Genomic DNA, 23,047 nt, shown 5'->3' with positions numbered 1-23,047 from the left:
CGATGAAGAGGAGCTTCTGAGAGGGGCACAGGTGTGACTTTGGCACATTGATGGGAGAACCCCAGCAGGGGCAGGAGTTCGGTCGTAGTCTGGAGGTGGCTGACGACTGTCTGGGGCGAGCCCGCCTTCAACAACCAGTCGTGGAGATAGGGGAAGACTGACACCCCTAATCTGCGCAGATGAGCTGCGACCACCGCCATGACTTTCGTGAACACCCCAGGGGCGCTTGCAAGGCAGAAGGGGAGCATGGTAAACTGAAAGTGCTCGTTGCCTACCGTGAACCGCAGGTAGCGCCGGTGGGCCGGCAGGACGGGGACGTGGAAATACGCGTCCTGCAAGTCCAACGCTACCATCCAGTCTCCTGGGTCTAGGGCAGCTAAGACCTGAGCCAAAGTCAGCATCTTGAACTTCTCCTTCTGGAGGAAGCCGTTGACGTTCCGGAGGTCCAAGGTTGGGCGTAGGCCCCCTTTGCCCTTCGTGGAAACCAGAAAGTAGTAGGAATAGCAACCACACCCTACTTCAAGCCCAGGAACGTGCTTGATGGCCCCCTTGGCCAAGAGGGCCGTAACTTCCTCCTGCAGAAGATTCAAGTGATCCCCGACACGCGGTGGTAATGCGGTGGCATGGCTGGAGGGGTCGCCTCGAAGGGGAGGGAGTAGCCCCTTCGGACGATTTGCAGCACCCACCTGTCCAATGTGATGGAGCGCCAGTGGAGGAGGTGAAGGCGAACCCTGCCCCCCATTGGCATCGAATGGGCCTGAAAGCTCGGTCTAGGAGGGCTTTGAGGCGGATGCTGCGGGGGTGGATGTGGACTGGCCTCGCCGCTGTCCCCGGGCACCACCACGGCGGTTACCACGTCCGCCGCCGCGCTGGATGTTAGTCTGCGGCCCGTGGCTGGCAGGACGTGTGGGGGTGCCCCTTCCTTGGCCACGAAAGGAGCGAAAGGCAGACTGCTGCTGATGCGGGCCGACAGGCCCAAGGACTTGGCCGTAGCCCTGGAGTCCTTGAAGCGTTCAAGCGCATGATCTACCTTGCCACCAAAGAGGTGGCTGCCATCAAACGGCATGTCCATGAGGGTGCTCTGAACATCAGCCGAAAAGTTGGCGGACATCAATCAGGCGTGGCGGCGTACCGCCACCGTCGTTGACATCGCCCTGCCCAGTGAGTCCGTGGTATCCAGCCCACATCGAATAGAATACCGCGCTGCGTCTCCTCCCTCCGCGAGGGCTTGAGCGAGCTTCGCCCGGGCCCCTTCCGGGCACTCTGGCAGCACGGCCGCAACCGTATCCCACAGAGAGTGGGTATTACGGCCCAAAAGGCAAGCGGCGTTGACTGACCACTGTCCGCAGCTAAGGGACGAGTACAGTTTCTTACCAAACTGCTCATACCTCTTGGATTCCCGATCTGGTGGTGCAGTCGGGAATGCGGATTGGGAAGTGGAGGCATGGATAACCAGGCTCTCAGGGGTGGGGTGGGAGGACAGGAAGCTAGGGTCGCCCGGAGCTGGGAGGTGGCGCCTGGAGACGTGCCTATCTACAGGGGGGCCTGTAGCGGGCCTGGACCAAGTGCCCAACAGGACGTCCATGAGAGCCTCATTAAACGGCAGTAAAGGCTCCGGAAAGCCAGCCTGCAGTCTAAGGACCTCAGTGAGGATGTTAGGCCTCACAGTAGCGACGGAGAGCGTAAGCGCCAAGGCCTTAGCTGCCTGCGTCAGCACCACACTATAAGCAGCCCCCTCCTCGGTAGCCACGGTAGGAGGGGAGACAAAATCATTGTCAGGGGAGGTGTCCAGACCACTGGCCTCCCCTAGCTCCTCTGTCCAATCCTGAAAGGACTGACACTCACGTGTCAGAGGGTCCTCAGACCCCTCCCAACCCTCCTCATCCCTGAAATTCAGGGTCAAAGGATGGAGCCAGATCAAAGAAGAAAAGTTCTTCGGCCGGCGCCGAATGCGGCGTCGAGCGACGCCGGTCCGACGCCGGGTCCGGACCGAGGGTGGGATCGGGGACGACGTCGTCTGGGGACAGCATCGGGGGTGACACCCTGGGGTCGGCACTGGCGGAGGGGTCGTGAGGTCTACCAGCGGCGACCCGGATCCAGTGGGGCATTGCGGCGTCGGGACCGAAGTCGACGACGGCGCCGGGGCCGAAGCACCCGACGGCGCCGGGGCCAAAGCCACCGGCCCGCCAAGGCCCCTAGTCGGGGCTGTGGGGCCCGAAGGCACGCCGAAAACCCTCGATGGAGGGAAGTGAGTCCTCATGGCCACGAGGAAGTCACAAATCTCCTCTGGCGTCGCATTAAGCCCAGGGACCGGCGGGTGTGGGGCTGGCTGCGACGCCTGCGGCTCCGGCGGAGCACGTGGGCGGTGTCGCACGAACCCCCGTCCGCATCGCGCGAGCGTCGGGGGGGAGTCAGAAGAGCGGTGTCACTGCCTCAGCTTCTTGTGCCTCTTACCTTGAATACTAACCTGTTTCTTTCACATTCTTGTTTATAGTTTTGTTTTTGTTTCATCTTATTTTATTTGTTTTATTATGTAAAGTGAGGGAGGTGATGTGCCATTCTGTATTGTAGTTTACGGTAACCTGCTGTGACCTAAGTGTTCTGTAACCATGTGATGATATTTTGATCTGTAACCAACACCTCACTATAACGTAGGCAATGGAACTGTAAGGGGCACAGTCAGTGAGAAAACGCAGATAAGATCTGCACCACTCCCTGTAGTGGATTGGGTTTCGGTTTCACTTGGACTTCGTAAAAGGATTTCACACTCTTTTTATTCAAATTAATTATTCTTAAAGGATTTCACATTCTCTATCTGACGTAGTCTGTGGCTATCATTTACAGCTTAACGGTAGCATATTCATTAATGAATATTATTTTATTGCATACAAAGTGTGGGTTTCAACAAGCCTGGAACAACTGAATCACTTCTATGATGTTTTAAGAAGGACGTGAGAACATTGAAAACCTTTTAGAAAAAAACAAGAATCGAAAATAAAGTTCAGAAACACCATATAAATGTTTTCAATAGGTTTTATTTGGTACATTCATATTATTACACTTGCACATATAGGACTGATTAGTACATATGTACTGCAAGGCTTGGGAGACAATCAGCAGAACTGATACACCTTTCTGTAATATCCATGGTACTTTATCACAACACTTTGCCATTATGATTCGGAACTCAAAACCGAAAATGGCACATCTGCAACATTTTTGTTACACATATGGAGGGACCTTAGTAAAATATTAAACTAGCACATGAACATTAGTCAATAGTAAACATAATGCATAATTTAGGCTCCTGTTTTAAATTCTAAATCTGAAATCTGAGTCCGGCTTCTCAGAGCCATTGTTTAATTGTTGAGAGGGCAGCGCTGAAGGTTCTCAGTGCTGGATGCGTCCCTCTGTAGGACATCATGAGAGAACCTGCCTCCGCAACACAGCCTGTGGCATGCAGCTGCTGAGCTATCTCTTCCACGTCCCAAAGGCCCTCGCTCTGCTTAGCCAACAGGTGATCAATAAGGTGAGGATAAAAGGCAGTGGAGACACACTTCACTGTTAGCTTGGCATCCAGCATCAAGGCAAGGAGTTCGGAGTCACAGTTTGAACAGTCAACCTGAAAGGACCAAAAAAAATTACTAAAATCTAAATACATATATGCCATACACAAGCATAATACGTCATGGTCTGTGTTAAATTTAAACAGTTCACCCCAAAACTTCAGTAAAACAATATTCTATCAGTATTGTGAGCAGTGTTAAGAGTCTATTTTTAGCACACAGAGAAGAAAGAATTGTTCATTCTTAGATCACTTGATTAACTGGACCTATAGTGCTGAGCAGGGTAAATCATTCATTCAATAAAGAGATCCTGCTGCTAAGTCAGCAGAGGTGTTGCCCTTAGAATGCCAAAAATTCGCTGGGGCCCGAGAGCAACACTCCATGCACGATAACTGCTGAGTTTTAACATAAAACAAACGCTGTAAAATATTGATTTCAAAACTCAACTTCGGATGCCAGATCTGTTACACAGAACAAACGGCTCCCACAGAAAAGAACATTAGCTTTTGCATTGTTCTGATTACTTTTTAGATGGCATTTTCTCTTCTCCTCCTAACTGCCTGATTTTCAGTACACTACATGTAACCAGGGTAGCTTCTGGCAAGCCCGGTCTGCATTGGAACAAGCATTGTCATAGCCAACAGGTCTCGCATTTGGGAACTTATAAGTGTTTAGTTATGCAGCACAATAGCGCCATTGGTGGCCTCAAGTGAATTGGGATTTTTCTTCTTTTTCTTTCTATCCATTGCCTCTTCTTTCTCTGTTTTGTTTTTCTCTACGTTTGTTCAATAGGGAGTGAATCCACATATGATCTTGAATTACATGACCAAAACAATATTTCAGCATACTTACCTATATAATTATGTGCTTACTATATGATTTTATTGTTTGATCTGTGCACTTTAATACTTATTTGATGGTATTTCCTGTATTGATGAATGATTGATACCTTGGATGCTCCATGTACTACTTATGTATACACCACAATTCTCTGTTCTAAGAAAATCTCTCAAATATTTTCAAATAGAAAACAAAAAAGTAACCTACTTTCTGATATCCAGCATACCTAGGACCATTGGTTCTAGAAAATTGTTAAATCCAACTTTGCTATGTGAAGCTGAATAAAGAGTCGAAGCCGCTACAATGAGGCATTTAGCCCCTTTTGATTTGTTGACATGTATATTAGGGTACACTGTGTACTTCATCTAAAACCAGGCTTGCCTTACATTCTCACTCCCAAAATTTAATTTCAGGCAGTTCAGGATATCGTACACAAAACAAAGATAGGAAGGACCTCCATATGGCTACAAATAATAAAATACAAACAGTGGTAGCTGTGTGACTCAAAACCCTCCATGAAGAGAAAATTGTTCTGCTTAAGCAGTCCTGCATCACTAGAAATCAGCAACATACAGTGTAAGAAATGGGGGTATTAGTTGTGAAGCATGTGAGTCCTTCACAAGTAATACGTCTGTAATTGTCTTTTTACAACCTATAGTCCAAGAGCAAAAGCTCTCTCTCTAAAGAGTGTTCGAAAATAAGTCAAACCCAGGGTCATATATCTGATGACCTGACAGAAATATGGTGACATCACCAAAAACTGTGGGGGAGGATGGATTTGTGGGAACTGCCATGCTCCTAGCAGCACCACCACATCCCTGAAAGAAGTTGGTGGTCTCCTCGCCCTTCCTGGGACACCTCAAAATCATGGATATGCAGATTTTGAAGCACTTCTGAGGATTCTGGGGGTAATTGCTTAGCATCCGGCTCAAATACTAGACAAGTTTGTTTCTTGGAAAGCAGCTTCGTGCTATGGTCCTTTTTGTATTAATTTCTGGGTGCCCAAGTCCCATTCTCAGCACCCACAGCCGTGTGGGTCACTGGAGCTGCAGGTGGAGCCCCAAAGGTCTCAGCCGATTCCCCACACATGCTGAACACCACGTGCGGCATGCAGGAGCCACCATATCACTTGTTCTGCTTCTGCCTCCAGGAGCAGCTTCTCTCTTGCTACTGGGCCACAGACAGGAGCAGTGCACTTCCCATGCCTGCAAGAAGCATGAACAGGGTGAAGAGTGTGTGTGGTGCCTCCAAAATAAGCACAAAGGGGTGGGAATGCTCCCGGTTAGCAGGTTCCTCAGTCCCAGACGATAGGGCTCTTGGGGGAAAAACTGTCCTCGTGGAAGGGGCTCCACACACGTCTCTTCCCCATTAAAGATAAAGGAATGTTTTGCGCTGAACCCTGGGGGCTTGGCCCTCCCCAAGGGAATCTTCCTCTATTGCTGTGAAGCACTACACGCTTTATTCTCTGCCTGGTCACCCCAGGGGACCAGGCTGAACCTTGGGCTATGTAGGGGCCGACTAGCAATTTTGCTTGTGGTGACCAGACTTACCTATGAGGAAACTTTACATAGGTCCTCCTAAGGGCGCTTTTGATTTGGAGCTGGATTCCTACTGTTCCCTGCGCAAAATCTATAATCTGCCTGGGCTCCTGGAACTCTCTCCTGCTTGATGGGAGGCAGGGAAGGGATCTTTTACATCTCCTCCACAGCTAGCCACCAGAACATCTTCCGAGCTGCACTCCCCTGTCCCTGAGCCTCCGGGCTTCTTGAAGGCGACCTGTGTATCAGCAAAGTAAAGGACCAATCCACAGAAGTCCCAGGATCCAGAGGGTCCCCCGGCAGGTCCAATAGTTCAGCAGGGGCATCAGGGGAACAGTGCCACTGACCCGGGAGAATCCCATTATTCTCCTAGTGGTCGGATGGAGTCAAAGTCCCAACGTACATACTTTGCAGGGGCATCAGGTGACTTCTCCTTTGGCCATCATTGTTCCCAGTGACAGTGTCTTCTCATCTGTCTTTCTGTAGTGCAGGTGTTTTTAAATTGACCAGAAAACTTCTAGAAGCCAGGCATCACTGGCAAATCCTAGAGTTCCATGTCATCACCACATCTCTGTCAAAACCCTCCTGCACAGCATTGTGGGACAAACTAATATAGTGACTTCAAGTTCTCTGTGGATAGAGCTTTCCCAGGAGCCTCAGCAATGCACCTATATAACACTGCTGCCTGAGCCCTTTGCAACAAAACTTCAAAGGCAAGTTCCTCCTGTGTTGGCTCCAGAGGTCTGACCCTCCTCCTCTGTTCCAGTGAGCCTGGGCTGGTCTAACCCAGATGCAGAGTGACAAACCTATTAACAGATGCAGATTTTCTCCCCACCTCTTCTTTTCACAGGTACTGAGTCAAGTACTCTCATCGGGAGGCCACTGCAGCTTGCACCATACATTGCTCCTGCCAGCTGGCAGTGGCAGTACAAACACAGCGAAACACCATCAAACACAGCTGTTATTGTGCTCATTCCCAAATTAGCCAGACAGCGCCACCATGTGGCAGACTGTCATAAACCACGGTGCTGACAATTAGGTGCTGAGCATCGGAAACCGTCGGCTAAAATTAAGCACTGGCTCTTTGGACTCCAGGATCGTTATAATCGGTAAGAAAATGCATTATGTTTTTAGAAAACTAACATGTTCATATATTAGCACATGGAGCAACTGATTTGTAAACGTTTTCGCTACATGTGCGCTTGTCCAAAGAAGTTTAATCAGTCAGATGTTTTCTATTTGAGAACACTTTACATTTTAACATGTCCTCGGATTAAGCAGAGGTTGGTGGCATTGGCCAGCATGGAGGCGTAGGCATACTATCTGCTGCCACAGCAGTATCTGACGCCACAGGCCTCTTGCTTGGCTCCAACGTTGAGCTGGGGAGGGAGAGAGGAAGGGGGGGGGGGGCACTTTGCAGTTCTCTGGTGGTCTCTTGATTGGAGGGGCACCGAGCACACCCGCCTCCTCTCTCTGCTTGTTTAAAGTAAGATAGCCGAGGAGAGACTGCCGTTTATTTTTATTTGGGCATGACATGAGTACATATCAGCTAGCCAGCCAACATGGTGGACGCGAGTCCCTAACGCTCTGACCGGCATCCCCTCATTATCCGGCAAAATCATCCTCCAATCTCGCTATCCGTGCTGGAAACACACGGGACCAGAAAGGTGAAGGGCCACAGACGCTGAAAAGTCCCAACAAACACCATTTTCCTAAATACAACCGCGGCCGGGTTGTGGAGTGCCGCCTACACGCTGAGCGGACGCGTGGAGACAGTGAGCGGCTGGGGGCGGCTGCCTGCACTAGTGCTATGGCCTCTGATTGAGTCGGCGGTCCGCCGGAGCGGAGGGATGACCAACTCCCTGTTGGACCCCCGGGAACACGGGTTGCGTGACAGAAGCAATCGCAGCAATGGGAGTTGTGCATGAGGTCGATCCGGAGCGGCACCTACCGGAGTTGACTGCTGTGGTGAAGGCCTTCTGGGTCGTCGGACTGCCACTGAAACAGATCTTCGTCACGGTCCTGCCGGTGGAAGAGGCGGGTGGCTCTCGGGAGGAGGACCGTGATCCTCGTGGAGCAGTTCCGGGCCTGCCGTGGAAAGGCCGAGGTGGCAAGCTGGATGGCAGCGCTGGGAGTGCCCTGCCCCTGGGACTCCTGGTAGACGGCACACTGCAGAGGCGCCCATAACAACCCGGATGAGCGGACAGCGACCCGCGAAGAGGGACACGGATTGCTCACCGGCGGGACTACGCCATAAGAAATAGTGGCCGTGGCAATAGGCCCTGACAAAATAACACAAACCTCGGGCTCCCTCCCCCACCGGAGCCTCAATAAGTGGTGGAGCGCGGGCCTGCATTACCAGGAACTAAAACTGGTAACTGAGTTTGGGTGCGTTGGCCCATATCTGCGGGGCGTGCGCATAGCCCCGGGCGCCGAGGCTGATAGCGGTGGACGTCCTCCTAACTGGAGAACAGCCGGTTGAGTGTGCATCATCAGAGCGGCGCACCAGCGGGGCAGGTCATAAGCAGCGGAGGTGCGGTGATGGGGGTGGCCGGTGCTGGGGGTGGCCTGCCCTGGGAGTGAAGGCATGGGAGAGGGAGCACCCCAAGGCCTTTAAGGTGACTGACACAGAAGTGAACCTCAGGGCCTATGTAAAGCCAGCCCACAAAGAGCAGAAGTGCTGAAACAGCACCTGCTGTGCGCCGTGGAAGGGAGCGACAAAGGTAGTGGGAGCTGGTGGAATTCACCTGGCCTGTACCCAGCGAAGGCGCTGAGGCCCGTGGAGGCAAGGACACAAGCAACCTGCCGCGGAGGAGAGACATCAGCAGGGGGATGGCGACCGGCCACTGAGAGACACCGCAACCTACTACTCTGCCCAGCGCCCAGATAGTCCACGCCACAGGAGATCCGCAGACACAGGGCCGCTGCGCCGCAAGCTTCGCTCCTAAGGGCGGGACACCACGCAGCATGGAGCTGCCTTCACAGCGCAGATCCAAGCGAGAAGCTCAAAACTGCGAACACGCCAGACGGGCCCTGGATCACACATAGTGGCCGAACATACGACGAGACCATGAACACTATCGGCTGACCGCAAATGCCAACTGCGCAGCAACTTGTGATGGGCCGTATGCGTGCCAAGATGCAGCAAGGACTGCTGCGTGCGGGTAGTTTAGACCCCCCATGCATGAGGGAGGAAGTGGAGACTGAGCCGCCGACGGCGGCCCTGGCAGCCAAAATGGATTTGGTGCTTGCGGCGGTGGAGAGGATCGGCACCGCGCTAGAACAGACCAGAACCTCCCTGGAAACACGGATCGATAAGATCACCTCGGACTTCACCCTGCTACACGCAGACCACCGTAAACTGGCTGAGAAAGTCACCCTCCACAGCCAGACACTTAAGGAACTTCAAACTGTCACACAAAGCCATGCTGCTGTCCTGCAAGACATGATGGATTGCATGCATGCACTGGAAGATAAAGTAGAGGATGCAACAACATTCGCGTGGTAGGTCTCCCGGAGAGAGAAGAGGAAAGGAATCCGGAACAATATATTGAGCGCTGGTTATGAGACATATTATCACAGTTCGCAGTGGAGACAGTTGCTTAGAATTGGACTATCTGTCAGCAGTGTTGTTGCAGTATGATCTGGGCCTGGGGTTCCTTAAGATGGTCGACTTGCTATACAAAAATCCCACGGTCCGTGTGCGACTGGGGCCGCACATATCCGATGCCATACCGGTGCGCAGAGGTACTAGGCAGGGGTGCCCCCTATCCCCCAGCGCCTAGAGGCAGTGATACATGCAACACTGGGGGGGGGGATACCTCTGGGGGATGCGATACACCAAGTGTCGCTTTATGCAAATGACCTACTGGTCTATGTGAAGGACATAGAAAACATACCTGATCAACTAGCACACCTATTGCAAGACTTCGCTCCCATCTCGGGACTACGAGTTAACGCTGGCAAATCCTGCATCTATGCGTTCAGTGAGGGAGGCCACGACCCAAGATACACTCTGAATGGCACAGGGGTACAATGGAGAGAGTGCACCTTCCGCTACCTGGGGATCCAGATATATCGCCAGCCGAATGACTTGTTTGAAGGAAACCTGGGGAGGGCCTTGATAGCAATCAGGTCACAGATGCGATTCTGAAACACAATTCCCCTGACGGTCACTGGCAGGGTAGCGTTGGACAAGATGGTGATCCTTCCCCGACTCCTGTACTATTTTGCTTATCTGCCTCTATATGTTCCGGCAACCTTCTTTGCTACGCTCACTAAATTACTCAGGGACTTTCTCTGGGGCAACGCCCGACATAGAATGGCACTAGCGAAACTATATTTGCCCACTGACCAGGGAAGGCTTGCCGCGCCTTATTTTGAACACTACTATTTGGCTGCCAAATTACAGTGGATAGCCTGCTGGCTCGTGGATAGGGGCCCCGAAGACACAGCGACCACTCTGCCGCCGTACTCGCTAGAGCAAATAGGCTCTTCCACCCGCCACTAGAGCCGTGCCGTTAACGCCGCTTCTACTAGCCGTGGAATACAAATGCAGGTGTCTATATATTACTAGACATATTGTCCCCTACGCGCCAGCAATACCACTAGAAGGATCTCCTAGCGGGCTAATGGTACTCACATCCCTTTCGCTCACAGAATGGCAGGAAGCCGACTTGTAGACACTAGGAGATCTGTACCGAGATGGGGCACTCATATCGTATGAGTCATTAGTAGAAGACGAGGGACTCTCACAGGGGCAATTCCTCACACACCGCTCACTAGTAGCGACACTGACGGCCAGATGAAGAGACATAACCACAGAACCGAGTCCACACCTCACAATGCAGTATTTACACGCCATGGTAGACACCTTATACGCTAGTTCGCGACGTCCGTCCGAACTCATGCATTGCTAAGTTTAGATCCACTCCGCCGTAATGGGAACTGGACTTAGGGCGACAATTGGCAGATAAAGAGTGGGAGAGGATACTTAAAAGTACAGTGCGCATACCCAGAAATATGAGATTTCGACAAATACAATTATTCATTGTTCCTAGAGCATACATCACGCCTGCGATGATCAACAGGTACTTTCACTACAAGATGTGCAGAACAAGGGGCTGAGTTGATACACATGCTATGGAGCTGCCCTAGAATATACACAAATTGGCACACAATAAGCTGAGTGAAAGTGATGGAGTTTGTAGACATCAATATTTTTGCAAGAGTTGCCATCTGATGGTAATAAAGCTGCATTATGTATGTGCACACACGTAGAAGCTGCTTGGGATTCTGCGCAGGGGAGCAGCCCACTGGTTATCTAATCCTAGTTACCCCACCTCCCATTGTCACCATGGCTGGGCTGGCTCACACACTTCCACTGTTCCACTGGATTTTGAGAGACATTAGTAGTTCACCCACAACAACTAACTTCCCAAGACTCTGCAACCAATCACATGGTCCATTTATTGACCATGTGTCTTCTACCAGCCCCTGCTTTTGGTACTGATGTTTGACTTTTTTTTTTTTAGACTTGGCTACCAGTTGGCGGGTGCTGTTTTTGCTCTCTGCTGGAGGTCAGTTTTTAGGTGTTGTAACAGATGGGTGTAGTCTTGATAATTTATCTTTATATAAATCCGTTATGTATACCTCATGGAAGTGGTCACTGCTTCAGTCGAAGACATTTGCTTCATTTCTGAGGTTTGCCTAGACTGACCGGATGTTTTCATGGGATCTCTGGCATGTGATGGGAAATATTGATAGTAGTTTGTAGTTATTTTTTTCATTGCTTAATACACATTTTCTTTCTTGTGCTGGACGGGTTGCTTGACTGGTTGTGGAGAGGCGCTGAGCAGCGGAGGCTATCTAATACCGGGTGCAGCTGTAAGTGTTGGTTCACATTTGCAGTTTATGAACCTGTGGAGGTACGTTTTTGCTTCAGATGGCATGTGCCTTTGTAAATATTGATTTGTGTTGTTTCAAAAAGTGTGTGATCAGATAAACATGGCTGCTGCTTTCCTTAAATGGGAGACAAGAAAGTGATTAGCATTATATCTCTCAAAGAAGCATTCAGCTCCAAAACATGCTTTAATACTGTTGCATTCTGCTGCTCCCCCTTTTTTTTAAAAGAAAAGTATAGAACATCACTTTCTAGGTTTCTTCTCTACAGTGTTTGCAAAATCGATTGTAAAAACAAAAAAAACATTTAAACCGTATGACGCGGACGAGGGGCGTGGTCAAGCGGCGTAGCGTGATGGCCGCTTAATCTGTGAGCTTCGTCCTAATTGTCTCCCCCATGACTATCCGCCAAACTTATCCGGGACCCAAGCCCAATTCCTTGAATCAGAAAGGGAACTGACTAAATTCCAGGCACTCCCATGTCAAACGGTGGTCGGGATCTGAAGGTACAACTCCCGACAAAGTGAGGCAGAACGAAGCCAAAATTGAGGTGAGGGGGGGCGGCCGTTTTTCGGCGCCAGTCCGGGGCCTCGTTAGGCCCCACCGGTGAAGACTCCTGCAGCGCTGGCATCTCCCAGCGGATCCTTCCCGTCTACCCGAGGGTGCATTGATCTCCGGTGGAGCCACCTACGGGGGCCAAGCCGTGAAGCGGACAGAACTCAAGGTGCCTGGGGATCGATGCAGCAGCTTTTTGCCAATCTGCCATAGCGACTAGGGGCAAAGACATTCCCTGGAGCCAACGTCGGTGACGGGGGAGTGGGCCTCTGATTCAGGACCTCACCGGCCTCTTCCCTCACCTCCCAGAGTGAAGAGGATGAGCAACTGTGGCCCCCTTTCCCCTCTTCCCCCTCATCTCCGCGTGGTGGGGCTGCACAGATAGACAACGCTCATCTTTCAGGCTACAGACCTAGGGGGGGCTGAACCTGTGCTGAGCCTGCAGAGCCTTTCTCATGTAGCTGTACTCCCCCCCCCCCCGGGACTCCGCAGCTCCATACCATTGGAGCTCCGCAAGTTTGCCTTATAAACAGTAGTATCTGGCACTGTGAGACCACGCCAACGTACATACCTGGACCACCTGAAGGGAGGATCCGTATCTGTTAGCATTCCATTTGGCTCACGACGCACTTCCAGGAGGGAGGGGCCAGGCTTATTGTGGCCCGTGGCTTACTACATGGCGACCTCAAAGAAGTCAAGGATAACCGGTTCCAAGGGCCACAAAACGATCCAGTCGAACAAACTTGACCGCTACACAGTCCCCAAAGACTCACCCCAGAACTCACACTCGAGGAATCGGACGATGGGTGACTCTGAAGGAGAGAGCCAGCTACGCTCAAGGATGTCAGGGAGGCTATCGCAGGAATCAGAACCTCCTTGTAACATAAAATGGACACCCTTTCAATTGAAGTAGATCTCATCCGGGCCGACCTTACTAAGGCCACTGAGAAGATCAAACAGGTCGAAATCACCAGGGTGAGCCTCGTGGACGACGTAACACATCTTCAAGGAAATGTACGTGACTTACAAGCGTTTCGCAAATTCACAGAGCATAAGCTGGATGATTACGAAGGACTCCTCAGGAGGAACAACATCTGCATTCTGGGAGTCCCTGAGAAAGCGGAGGGACAGTCTCCGGACCTCTTCGTGGAAGACCTCATTCTGAAACACCTGCAGCCAAAAGGACTCAGCTAATTCTTTGTTGTGGAAAGAGCACACAGGGTTCCCGGAGGGCAGCCGAGACGGGGGCCCCTACGCGCCCCATACTCGCAAGGGTGTTAAACTTTAGAGACAGAGATGTAATCCTACAAAATGCCAGAATGACCGCCCCCCTCCGCTATGAAAATGCCGATGTAACCTTTTTTCCGGACTTTACGCGGATGGTGCAAAGGCAGAGAAGGTCATTCATGACGGTAAAGAAGCGCCTCAGAGACCGAGGATTCAAATACGCAATGCTCTTCCGGACGAAATTGAGAGTAGAGGCAGGGGGTTCTTTGAACAGCCAGAGCTGGCCTCGGAGTAGCTTGATGGCCAGGTACACAGCGATCCTGGGCAATACGACCATGGAGACCACTCAGGAGTCCGGCAAAGAGACTGACATTGGCTTCGGAATCCGGCTTCCACACCTTCGCCAGGACTGAGTCACTGTCGGTGCGATGCACATTGGGACTAGAAGGATCCCTTCTGGATTTGGGGCCCTGTTCGGCTGATCGATTGCCATAGTAGTAGGCTGTGACTCACTTGGGTTCTATGTAACCGTACTTGGGAGGGGGAGGGCAATGGGGGTGGGTGTCGCACCCCAGCTTCTTCTTCTTTTAGTTCAACAGTTGGGTGACAGGCACTCTGCAAGTTTAAATAGGCAGTTCTGCGTCCAAAGTGCAGGGAGGCAGGGTGGTGGGGTGGTTGGGTTGGGGGGGGGTCACATAGGGTTGTGGGTTATGGTTTGTTTTAGAATTGTTTTTTTTCATTGACAGAACAGGCTGACTTGGTTGCAACAGAAACAAAACTTTTTATAGGCTTTAATGTGTGCGCAGTCAGACAAAAATGCTAAGATAATAAGTAGGAATGTTAATGGGCTTGGTGACAAGATAAAGCGTAGTGTGGTATTCCAGCACATTAAACGACTTGCTCCCGATGTGGTAATGCTTCAAGAAACACACTTGGTTGGGAACTCATGCAAAACAATGCACAAGTTCGGATACACTATGATAGCCCACGCTGGCTTCACTTCTAGTTCGCGCGGAGTGGGGAAAATGCTCAAGAAATCATTCCCTCATATAACTCAGATAAAATACAAAACAAGTTCCACCCTGGCGCTCATGCTGGTCTCTCCCGAATTGACTACATTATAGTCCCTTGATCGCAAATTGCCCATATACATGAAGTAAGACACTTAGCTAGGGGAATCTCGGATCAATCCCCGCTTTGGCTACACTTAGTCCTTAGCCGCACACATGCAGGGATGATTGCCCCCATTAATCCATGGTATTTCGGAGACCCAAAAATTCGTAAAGACCTTATCAAATCCATAGACGAATATTTCAGATAGAATGAGGGAACAGTGGATTCGCCTCAAATTTTGTGAGGCCTTTAAGACAGTGATCCGAGGTCAAGCCCTATCCTTTATCTCGGGGGAGAAAAAAGACAAACGCAAAGACATTTCAGATGCTGAAGCGGAGATTTAGCAACTAGAGCAAGACCTGGCAATAGACACCACACCCAAGGCGATCCACACACCTCGTCTTAAGCAAGATAGCTGTTGACTGAAAAGGCAAAAACCCTGGGGAGGGATAAGGTGGGTAGAATCTATGACCTGGGTGACAAGGCAGGGAAGCGAATAGTATGGCTTGACAAAAAAGAATGGGCTAACAGACTGGTCCCCGAGCTTCATGACGCCAAAATGTCCCATATTACGGTCCCACAGGACATAATTAACCAATTTGCTGACTACTTCTGCACTGTTTACACTTCCATAGCCCTATACAATGAATATGATTCTGCTGAACTCCTAAGAGACATCTCTCTCCCCACACTCTCGGCTGCAGACCGTCAATACCTTGACAGTGCCCTGACAACAGACGAAATATCACTAGCAATATGCTCATTGCACTCAGGCAAGGCGTTGGGCCCTAACAGTATCCCGATTGAACTGTATAAACTGAGACCTGACAAATTGGCTCCTTATCTAAAAGCTATGTACGATGAGAGCCGGGAGCGGGGACTGTTGCCAAAAGACCAGAGAATAGCTTCCATAATTACCATCCACAGAGAAGGTAAACTTAAAACTGAGTGTGGCTCATATCGCCCAATTTCACTCCTCAATGCGGAACCCAAAATTCTAGCCAAACTGTTGGCTAATTAGTGAAAATCATAGGGGACCTAATTCACCCGGACCAATCTGACTTTATGCCGCACAGAAATACGGCACTGAATCTACACAGAGTCCACAGTGTCCTGGGTAGACCGATTACTATTCAATAACAGTTAGTAATTGTCTCCTTGGATGCCACCTTGGCGTTCGATACTCTAGAATGTCCTTATCTCTTCGCGACGCTTGCCAAGTTTTGGTTTGGGACAGGTTTTATTCAATGGGTATGCCTCCTATATCAGGAACACATGGCACAAGTTGTAGTTAACAACAAAAAATCTGACACCTTTCAACTCAGTCGGGGTACCCGCCAGGGATGCCCCGTCTCTCCCTTATTTTTTAACTTGGCCCTTGAGCCACTAGCGGCCTGGATCCAGAAGGATCCTGTCATCCGCGGATTGCGGTGGTCCCCGGACTGGGAAGACCATATCTCCCTCTACGCAGATGATATTCTGTTGTACCTGACCTCCTCTAAGAGATCCCTGATTGCAGTTCTTGACATCCTAGCAATTTTTGGCAGGTACTCTGGATTCAGCATAAACTGGCAAAAATCCCGTCTCTATGTCCTAAGGGGAGACCCGCCTCAAACATTGCGAGCGTGCCCACTGCAAATCGCGGTGGAAGGTTTTAAATACCTGGGGAATTTACATTTCCCTTGACCGTACGCTCCGCTATACCCGCAATCTCGTCCCTCCGTTGCAGAGACTCAAACAAGACATAATGAACTGGAAGACGCTCCCTCTCTCGCTGTAGGGCAAAGCAGCTCTTTTTAAAATGATGTCGCTACCCCGGTTTTTATACAAACTCCCTTAACCCTGTCTCTAACTCATATTTTAAAGAAATTGAGGGGCTACAGCGAGACCTCCTGTGGGATGGAAAAGCTCGACTTGCACTACAAAAACTAACCCTCAACTGGTATGATGGTGGGATCAGTCTGCCAGACATTGAAAAGTATTATTGGGCAACACACCTTGCAGCGGTCAACCATGGTATCTATGGCCAACCGGATGACCCCGGCTATAATATGGACAGATGGCTCCTCCCCGGGGGAAACTACAATCGAGTATTGTATTCAAAACCAGGTAGATATCCCCTTAGGGGCCCTACTAAGCACTCAACTGACGTTTGGCATGCAACCAATAGATCGCTGGGGTGGGGGAAGAAACTTACTCTAGCAACTCTGTTGTGGGACTCCCAGATGCTGGATGACCTTTGGAAATCAAAGGGATTTGACAGGTGGGACCTTATAGGGATTTCACGGGTCCGAGACCTCTGGGTCAAAGGCGAGGTTAAGCCGTTTGCTGCACTTCAGCACCAATATGAACTGGCAGACTCAGAACGCTTTCGCTATACACAGGTGCGGCAAGCACTGCGATCGCTCTTTCCAGTGGGATTCTGCCCTCCGGACGCATCTCCCCTAGAAGACAGAATACTTGACTGGCATCTACCGGCGAAAAACATATCCCTCATATATAAAAAACTGATAAATAACATGTAAACCCCCCTCCACGCACTGCGGGGAAAATGGGTGAGTGAAGGTATTGAAATGGACGATGAAGAGTGGCAGGAGGCGGTATCCTCTCCGAGGATAGTCATTATCCCAGCACGCCTCCGTCTGATACAACTAAAAGTCCTTCACAGAGTCTATGTGACGGGCCGCATCTGCTACATATGGGAGTAGCTGGAGGGGGGAACTGCAGAAGGGGTTGCAACCAGCTGGGCACATTTATCCACATCATTTGGGACTGCACTCATATACAATCCTACTGGCAAAAAATACATGAGGTAATGAGCGAGGTTCTAGTAATTTCTCTCCGCCCGGAGGTGCGCCGATGCCTCCTTAACATTTGGGAGCCTACTAATTTAAATGGCCACCAAACTCAGTGGGTCACCCTGGGTCTCACAATAGCCAAAAGGAACATAGCACAGCAGTCGGGGGCCGCAAATGCACCAACAATTGCAGACTGGAAAAAAAGACCTCGATTATTATTAATTAAAGTTATAATGCGCACAGCTACCCTAGACAGGGTTTCCCCGCGCAGACATGTCCACTACTACAGACTGAGTAAACGGAAAGCTGGTCACTGAGAGAAAAGCCAGGTCTTAAGATCTCGCCGAAACTTAAGATAGAAAGATTCCTGTTTTAGAAACTTTTAAACACAAAAGAAAGATTCCTGTTTCATGGAACTGGGAAGAGAATTCCATAATCTGGGACCGAGAAAGGAAAAGGAGCGGCCACCCATTCTGGTTAGTCTACAACTAGGTGTTACAAAATTAGCTTGAGTGGCTGAGCGTAAAGACCGGGAAGGGACATATGGATGGACAAGCTCCTGGAGATAAGATGGAGCGGTCCCTTGTTTGATTTTAAAGACAAAGCACAAGGTCTTGAATTTGATGCGACTGTTGATGCGGAGCCAGTGTAGGTCCCGAAGGAAGGGAGAGATGGATAATTTCCTTGGGACCCCGTGAACCCGTACCATCTTTCTGTGTTGTGTCTCGGCGCCGGGAAACCCTTTTTGGGTAGCTGATTGCGCCTTATAAGTTTAAAAAAATAAATAAATTAAAAAAAATTGGTATGTGACATAGGATGCGGGCTGCGGAATTCTGGACCACCTGGAGTTTCTTCAGCACCTCCTGACTTCCACCCAAATACAGAACGTTACCGTAGTCCAGGCGAGAGGTGACAAGTGCCTGAACTACCGTACTTTTAGTGGAGTCTGGAAGCATCCAGATGATCTTTCGCAACTATCTTAGTATGGTAAAACAGGTGGCGGCAACGCTAACCGCCTGTTGCCGCATTGAGAGGTTATTATCAATAATAAACCTAAGGTAGCGAACTTGGGTAACAGGTTGAGGAAGACTACCCATTTCCTGTGGCCAATGTTGGGGACCCCAGAGATGCTTGTGTTTACCTAAAATAACAACCTCGGTCTTGTCTCCGTTTAGTTTCAACAGATTGGTACACATCTACTCCGACACCCGCCATAGACCAAACTGAAGGGAGGATAAAGAATCTTCCTTAGTGGAGGACAGAGAGAAAATAATTTGCGTGTCATCTGCGTACGATTAAAGGGATAAATCCGCATCCTCCACAATAGATGCCAGAGGTCTCACATAGATGTTAAAGAGCACAGGGCTCAAAGTGGACCCCTGGGGAACTCCGTACGCAGATGACCGGATAGTAGATGAAGATCTGGAGGAGAAGACCTGGAATGTACGGTCACTGGAATGTACGATTGGTGCATTTTCAGAGAGAAGACAGTCTATATAGTCCGCGGCTGCCCCCGAAAATGGTCCAAAATTGGGGACCCTTGGAATGCTTATAGGGGGAATATTTGTAGCCCGCCCCGTGCAATTGACTGAGATGTTGCCTCTACCCCCATAGCTTCCATTGAACAGTAATGTTTTATTGATGATCGCTGTTTGTTCTCTCTGTCAGCATATATGCCATATCCTTCGTACTGTATGTAAATGTAAATGATTGTTAATAAAAAGATTTATAAAAAATTTAAAAACGTATGACGCTGGTCAGCATTATCCTAGCATTTTTTGTATTACTTTACGCCATGTTACACAGCATATGCAACAAACATTTACAAATGCAATAGAATTTGCATAGGCGAAACCTATTGGCTGTGCCAGTGCTTGTTACTTTTTGCTATAAAAGGATGACTTGCCCACCAAAATAAACTCTTCCTGAAATGACTTGGATGCATCACACGTAGAATCCAAATACCAAAGTATACACTGCAAAACCCCTTTGAAAGTTAAATTTGTACTACTATTCGTTATTTACTTACTCATGTATGTTGTTAAGTGGTGCCATGTTGCCTCAGGCAGGTCAAGGTACCTTCAAGAAGTGGGGAGAAGGTAGATGAAGAAGGTCACTCTCTAGTGGAGTACTGGAACGTATTGCCCTCCAGTTAATACTGCAAAGCATTGTAATGAGCACTACTCCTGACGTTCAAAATTACTTATGCAATGCACAGTTTAATGTTTGCTGGGTCAGTAAATTAAACCTGTCAAATAAATCACAGCCCAACTGCCTATTTATTTTAACCGTACTCCTTAAAATAAACATAATCAAGATGGTATCTTGCATTGGAAGCCTATTCCTAAAGTGGAAGATCGCCATATCAGCACTGGGCCATGCTGTTAGAACCGCTTGCTAAAGAGAGACCGGCTTCTCTCAAGCATAGAAGCGATGCACATTTTTTAGCACCAGCACAGCATTTCAGTGCCATCCTGTAACTGGAAACATCCATAAAGCTGTCAGCGAGACCTAACAAATGGCTAACTAATGCATCCAATCAGCAGGCTGCGCCTGTTTTTCTCATATCCTTGGTGCGAACCAAGCCAGCGGACTGCCAGGGAATCAATGGGCTGTGATTTTACAAAGCCACATGCTACTAGTTCTTTTGCAACATAAACAGGAATTGGCTTCCTTCAACACGTTCTGGTAGAAAAAGGAAATTGCAATCCAGGTCTTAGTGAAAAAAACAAGGTTTTCAGACCCTTACGAAACTCAGGAGTGAATTACAATTCTTTAAAGCTGAGAAAAGAGAGTTCCGCAGTTTAGGGCCAAGATATGCAAAAGAATGGCCTTTCATGCGGGCAAAATGAAATCTCGGTACAGAGGAAACTGTCTGATTTGAAGATTTTAGGGTGCAAGTCGGCTGGTAGGGAGCCACCAGTTTCTGAATGTAACGAGGTCCTAAGCCCTCATGTAACGTAACTGGTGCTATGTAAAGCGCTCTGATACCTGATTCGGTTCGGGTCTAGTTCGCGCAATATAAAACTCTGCAAAAAAAAAAAAAGCCCTGTTTGGCTTCAAACATAAAGCACAGTGCTTTAAACTCAATGTGCTTGATGATCCTCAACCAATGCAATTCCAGAAGCAGATTGGAAACGGAGGCATATTTCAGTAAGCGAGAAAGCAGCCTAGCAGCAGCATTTTGCACAGAAACAAGGACTGCTGTGCTGCTGAAAGGACCACCACTCTGATGGACTGCTGCTCTGGAGTGGTGACCTGCCGCTCTCTTGCCTGGGTGAGAAGGATTGGAAATGCAACTCTGAACCCAGGTTCCCAGACTGACTCCAAGAGCTAGTTGGCTGGCCTCCTGATCAGAAGCCTCAGTACATAACAAGCATCCAACAACCTTGAACCCAACAACTGGAGGCTGCCATCTGTGAATCCTACCCTCCAGAGTGGTGCCAGCCCAGTCCTGGACCCATGGTGCTCATCCAGTCCATCTGTGGATCCAGTCAAACCGAAGTATCTCCTCTGGGGCACATTTCATGCAGAACCGGCGCATCGCCTTTGCTGCTCAACACACCGGCAGCGGAACTGACGCACCTCCTGCTGCGCAAATGTCCCCACGCAAGGACTTCACATCACAGCCGATCGGAGCACACACATCTCTACGAAAGGACCTCACCTCGCCCAACGCAGCCCATTAGAACTGCAGCTACTTGACCCATCTCCTCGCCCAGATCTAGCATAGCCTCTATTGCATGATGTATTCTCAACATGGCACTCAGCATCTCTTCACAACCAGGATTAAGGTACGGTGTTCAGCGAACCTAACTGGCTCGCGCTCTATAGCGGTTGGCCTGAATTAGTGACTTTGTTCCAGTCTGGCGTGATGAGGTAACCAAGTTGTCACTGTGTTTTTTGGCGCAATTTTCACCTAGCACATTTCCGGTTCTTCTGATCATATATTTATCATTATCGCCGTGATTTATTTATTAAAATTTACTCCATATTTTCTACATTTGTGTGGGATTTTTCTTGAGGTGTGTTTTCACTTTATTACTGTTTGAAGTGCTGCAAAAATACTTCATACATTACCTCTAAGTTAAGCATGACTGCTCTGTGCCAAGCCACGAGAGGGTTGAGCACAAATTAATTTGGGGTTTGCTTGGGTCTCACCCTGACAAGAATTGAGGTTGCTGCTTAGGTAGGGTTTCACCCCTCTCAACCAGTAACCTAATTTCTTACAAAATGTTTTAAAATTGGTATAGATATTTAAAGTTCATTTCTCATACAATTAGGATGTCATTTGTCTTGGTAATGTCATAACACTGCTTAGTCCCACATTTCACTCTTGTTTTGAAAGGTTATTCTACTTACTTAGGTTTTTCGGTGACATTACACAATGTTGATTTTGACTACTTCTGAGCAGATTCTTGAAACCATGAGAAACTGAAAGGTTTAAAATCACAATCTGAATATGTCAAAGTCAAAGTCAAAAGGTTTATTGTTTCCAATTATTAAAAATTATTACAAAAATACATTAAAAAATCATTCATTAAAAATGTGCTTGTTTTATACAATATTGGATTTGAATAGTCCATAAAAGTATTTGTTTATTTATTATTTTTTTATTATTTTCTATTATATTCTTTTTTTACTGGTCAGCTCAAATCAGTCCATTTCTCTGCACTTTGATGGGTTGTTATGGCCATGCTGAACTTTGTCTGTCAAGCGTTGGGTTTACCATTTTCAACTTCTATTGTCTCCCCAAGCTCCGCTTGTCGTAGGAGGGATTGTACTTTTATCATGAATTTAATCCCCCTACAAGCCAACATGGGAGACGTTCCCTCCAACCATCGAATTACAGCTTGCCTGCATGTACGAATGTTCATTTTATTAAAAATATTTTTTTTAAGTCGTCTCCTTAGATCCAAGAGAGCTGGACAAACGCATAGCAGGTGAGGTAATGTTTCATTTCGGTAACCGCATAGGCGACAATGAAGGTCCGTATAACTACCTTTCCAGGATGGCAACATGTCCTTCGAAAGCTGTAAGCCCAGCCGATGTTCTATATGTCTCTGTTTTAGTCTCACGTTAAAGTGACTTTCTAAATAAGGCTGCGGCTTTATCCCGGAGTATGAATTTATCACTGTCCACCCGTGTCGTCGCTTCGAGATTGTTGATTTATCTTCCAGGAAGGATTTACACTTGGCAGCATTATTTGTTGTTTTATCAAAGCTGAATCTATCTGTGATTGAATCCCATGACGATTGAATTCCTAAATCCCTCAGGGATTGCATCAAGAAAACTCCCCAACTGCCTAAAGTGGGCTGTTTCTGCTGGTTTTCAATTTCTTTCCAACACAGGCTGTCCAGAGAGCCTTCCTCTGACCAACGTATGAATATGATTAATGTGCCAGGTATATGATCAAATGAAGATTCTATGTTGAAGCCATGAAGATTTATCATTCAGTGGAAACGAATAGCTTGTGTCCCGTATCAGCATAAAGGAAGACATTTTGTTG

The 23,047-nt window shown here is 48.7% G+C and overlaps 1 protein-coding gene across 3 annotated transcripts in view; it reads right to left on the bottom strand.

Moving 5' to 3' along the window:
* Window positions 1-3,015: 3,015 nt before the first annotated feature.
* Window positions 3,016-23,047, bottom strand: part of NBAS (NBAS subunit of NRZ tethering complex) — a 2,361,081-nt gene continuing 2,341,049 nt past the window's right edge. For all 3 annotated transcript variants that reach the window (XM_078647778.1, XM_078647779.1, XM_078647780.1), the window contains one exon: window positions 3,016-3,622. In XM_078647778.1, the coding sequence (XP_078503904.1) occupies window positions 3,347-3,622 (276 nt within the window). In that variant the 3' untranslated portion in view covers window positions 3,016-3,346. The remainder of the gene's footprint in view (window positions 3,623-23,047) is intronic.

Source organism: Lissotriton helveticus, chromosome 6, assembly GCF_964261635.1.
Source record: "Lissotriton helveticus chromosome 6, aLisHel1.1, whole genome shotgun sequence".
NCBI lineage: Eukaryota > Metazoa > Chordata > Amphibia > Caudata > Salamandridae > Lissotriton > Lissotriton helveticus.
This window is presented reverse-complemented; position numbering and strand designations above follow the sequence as displayed.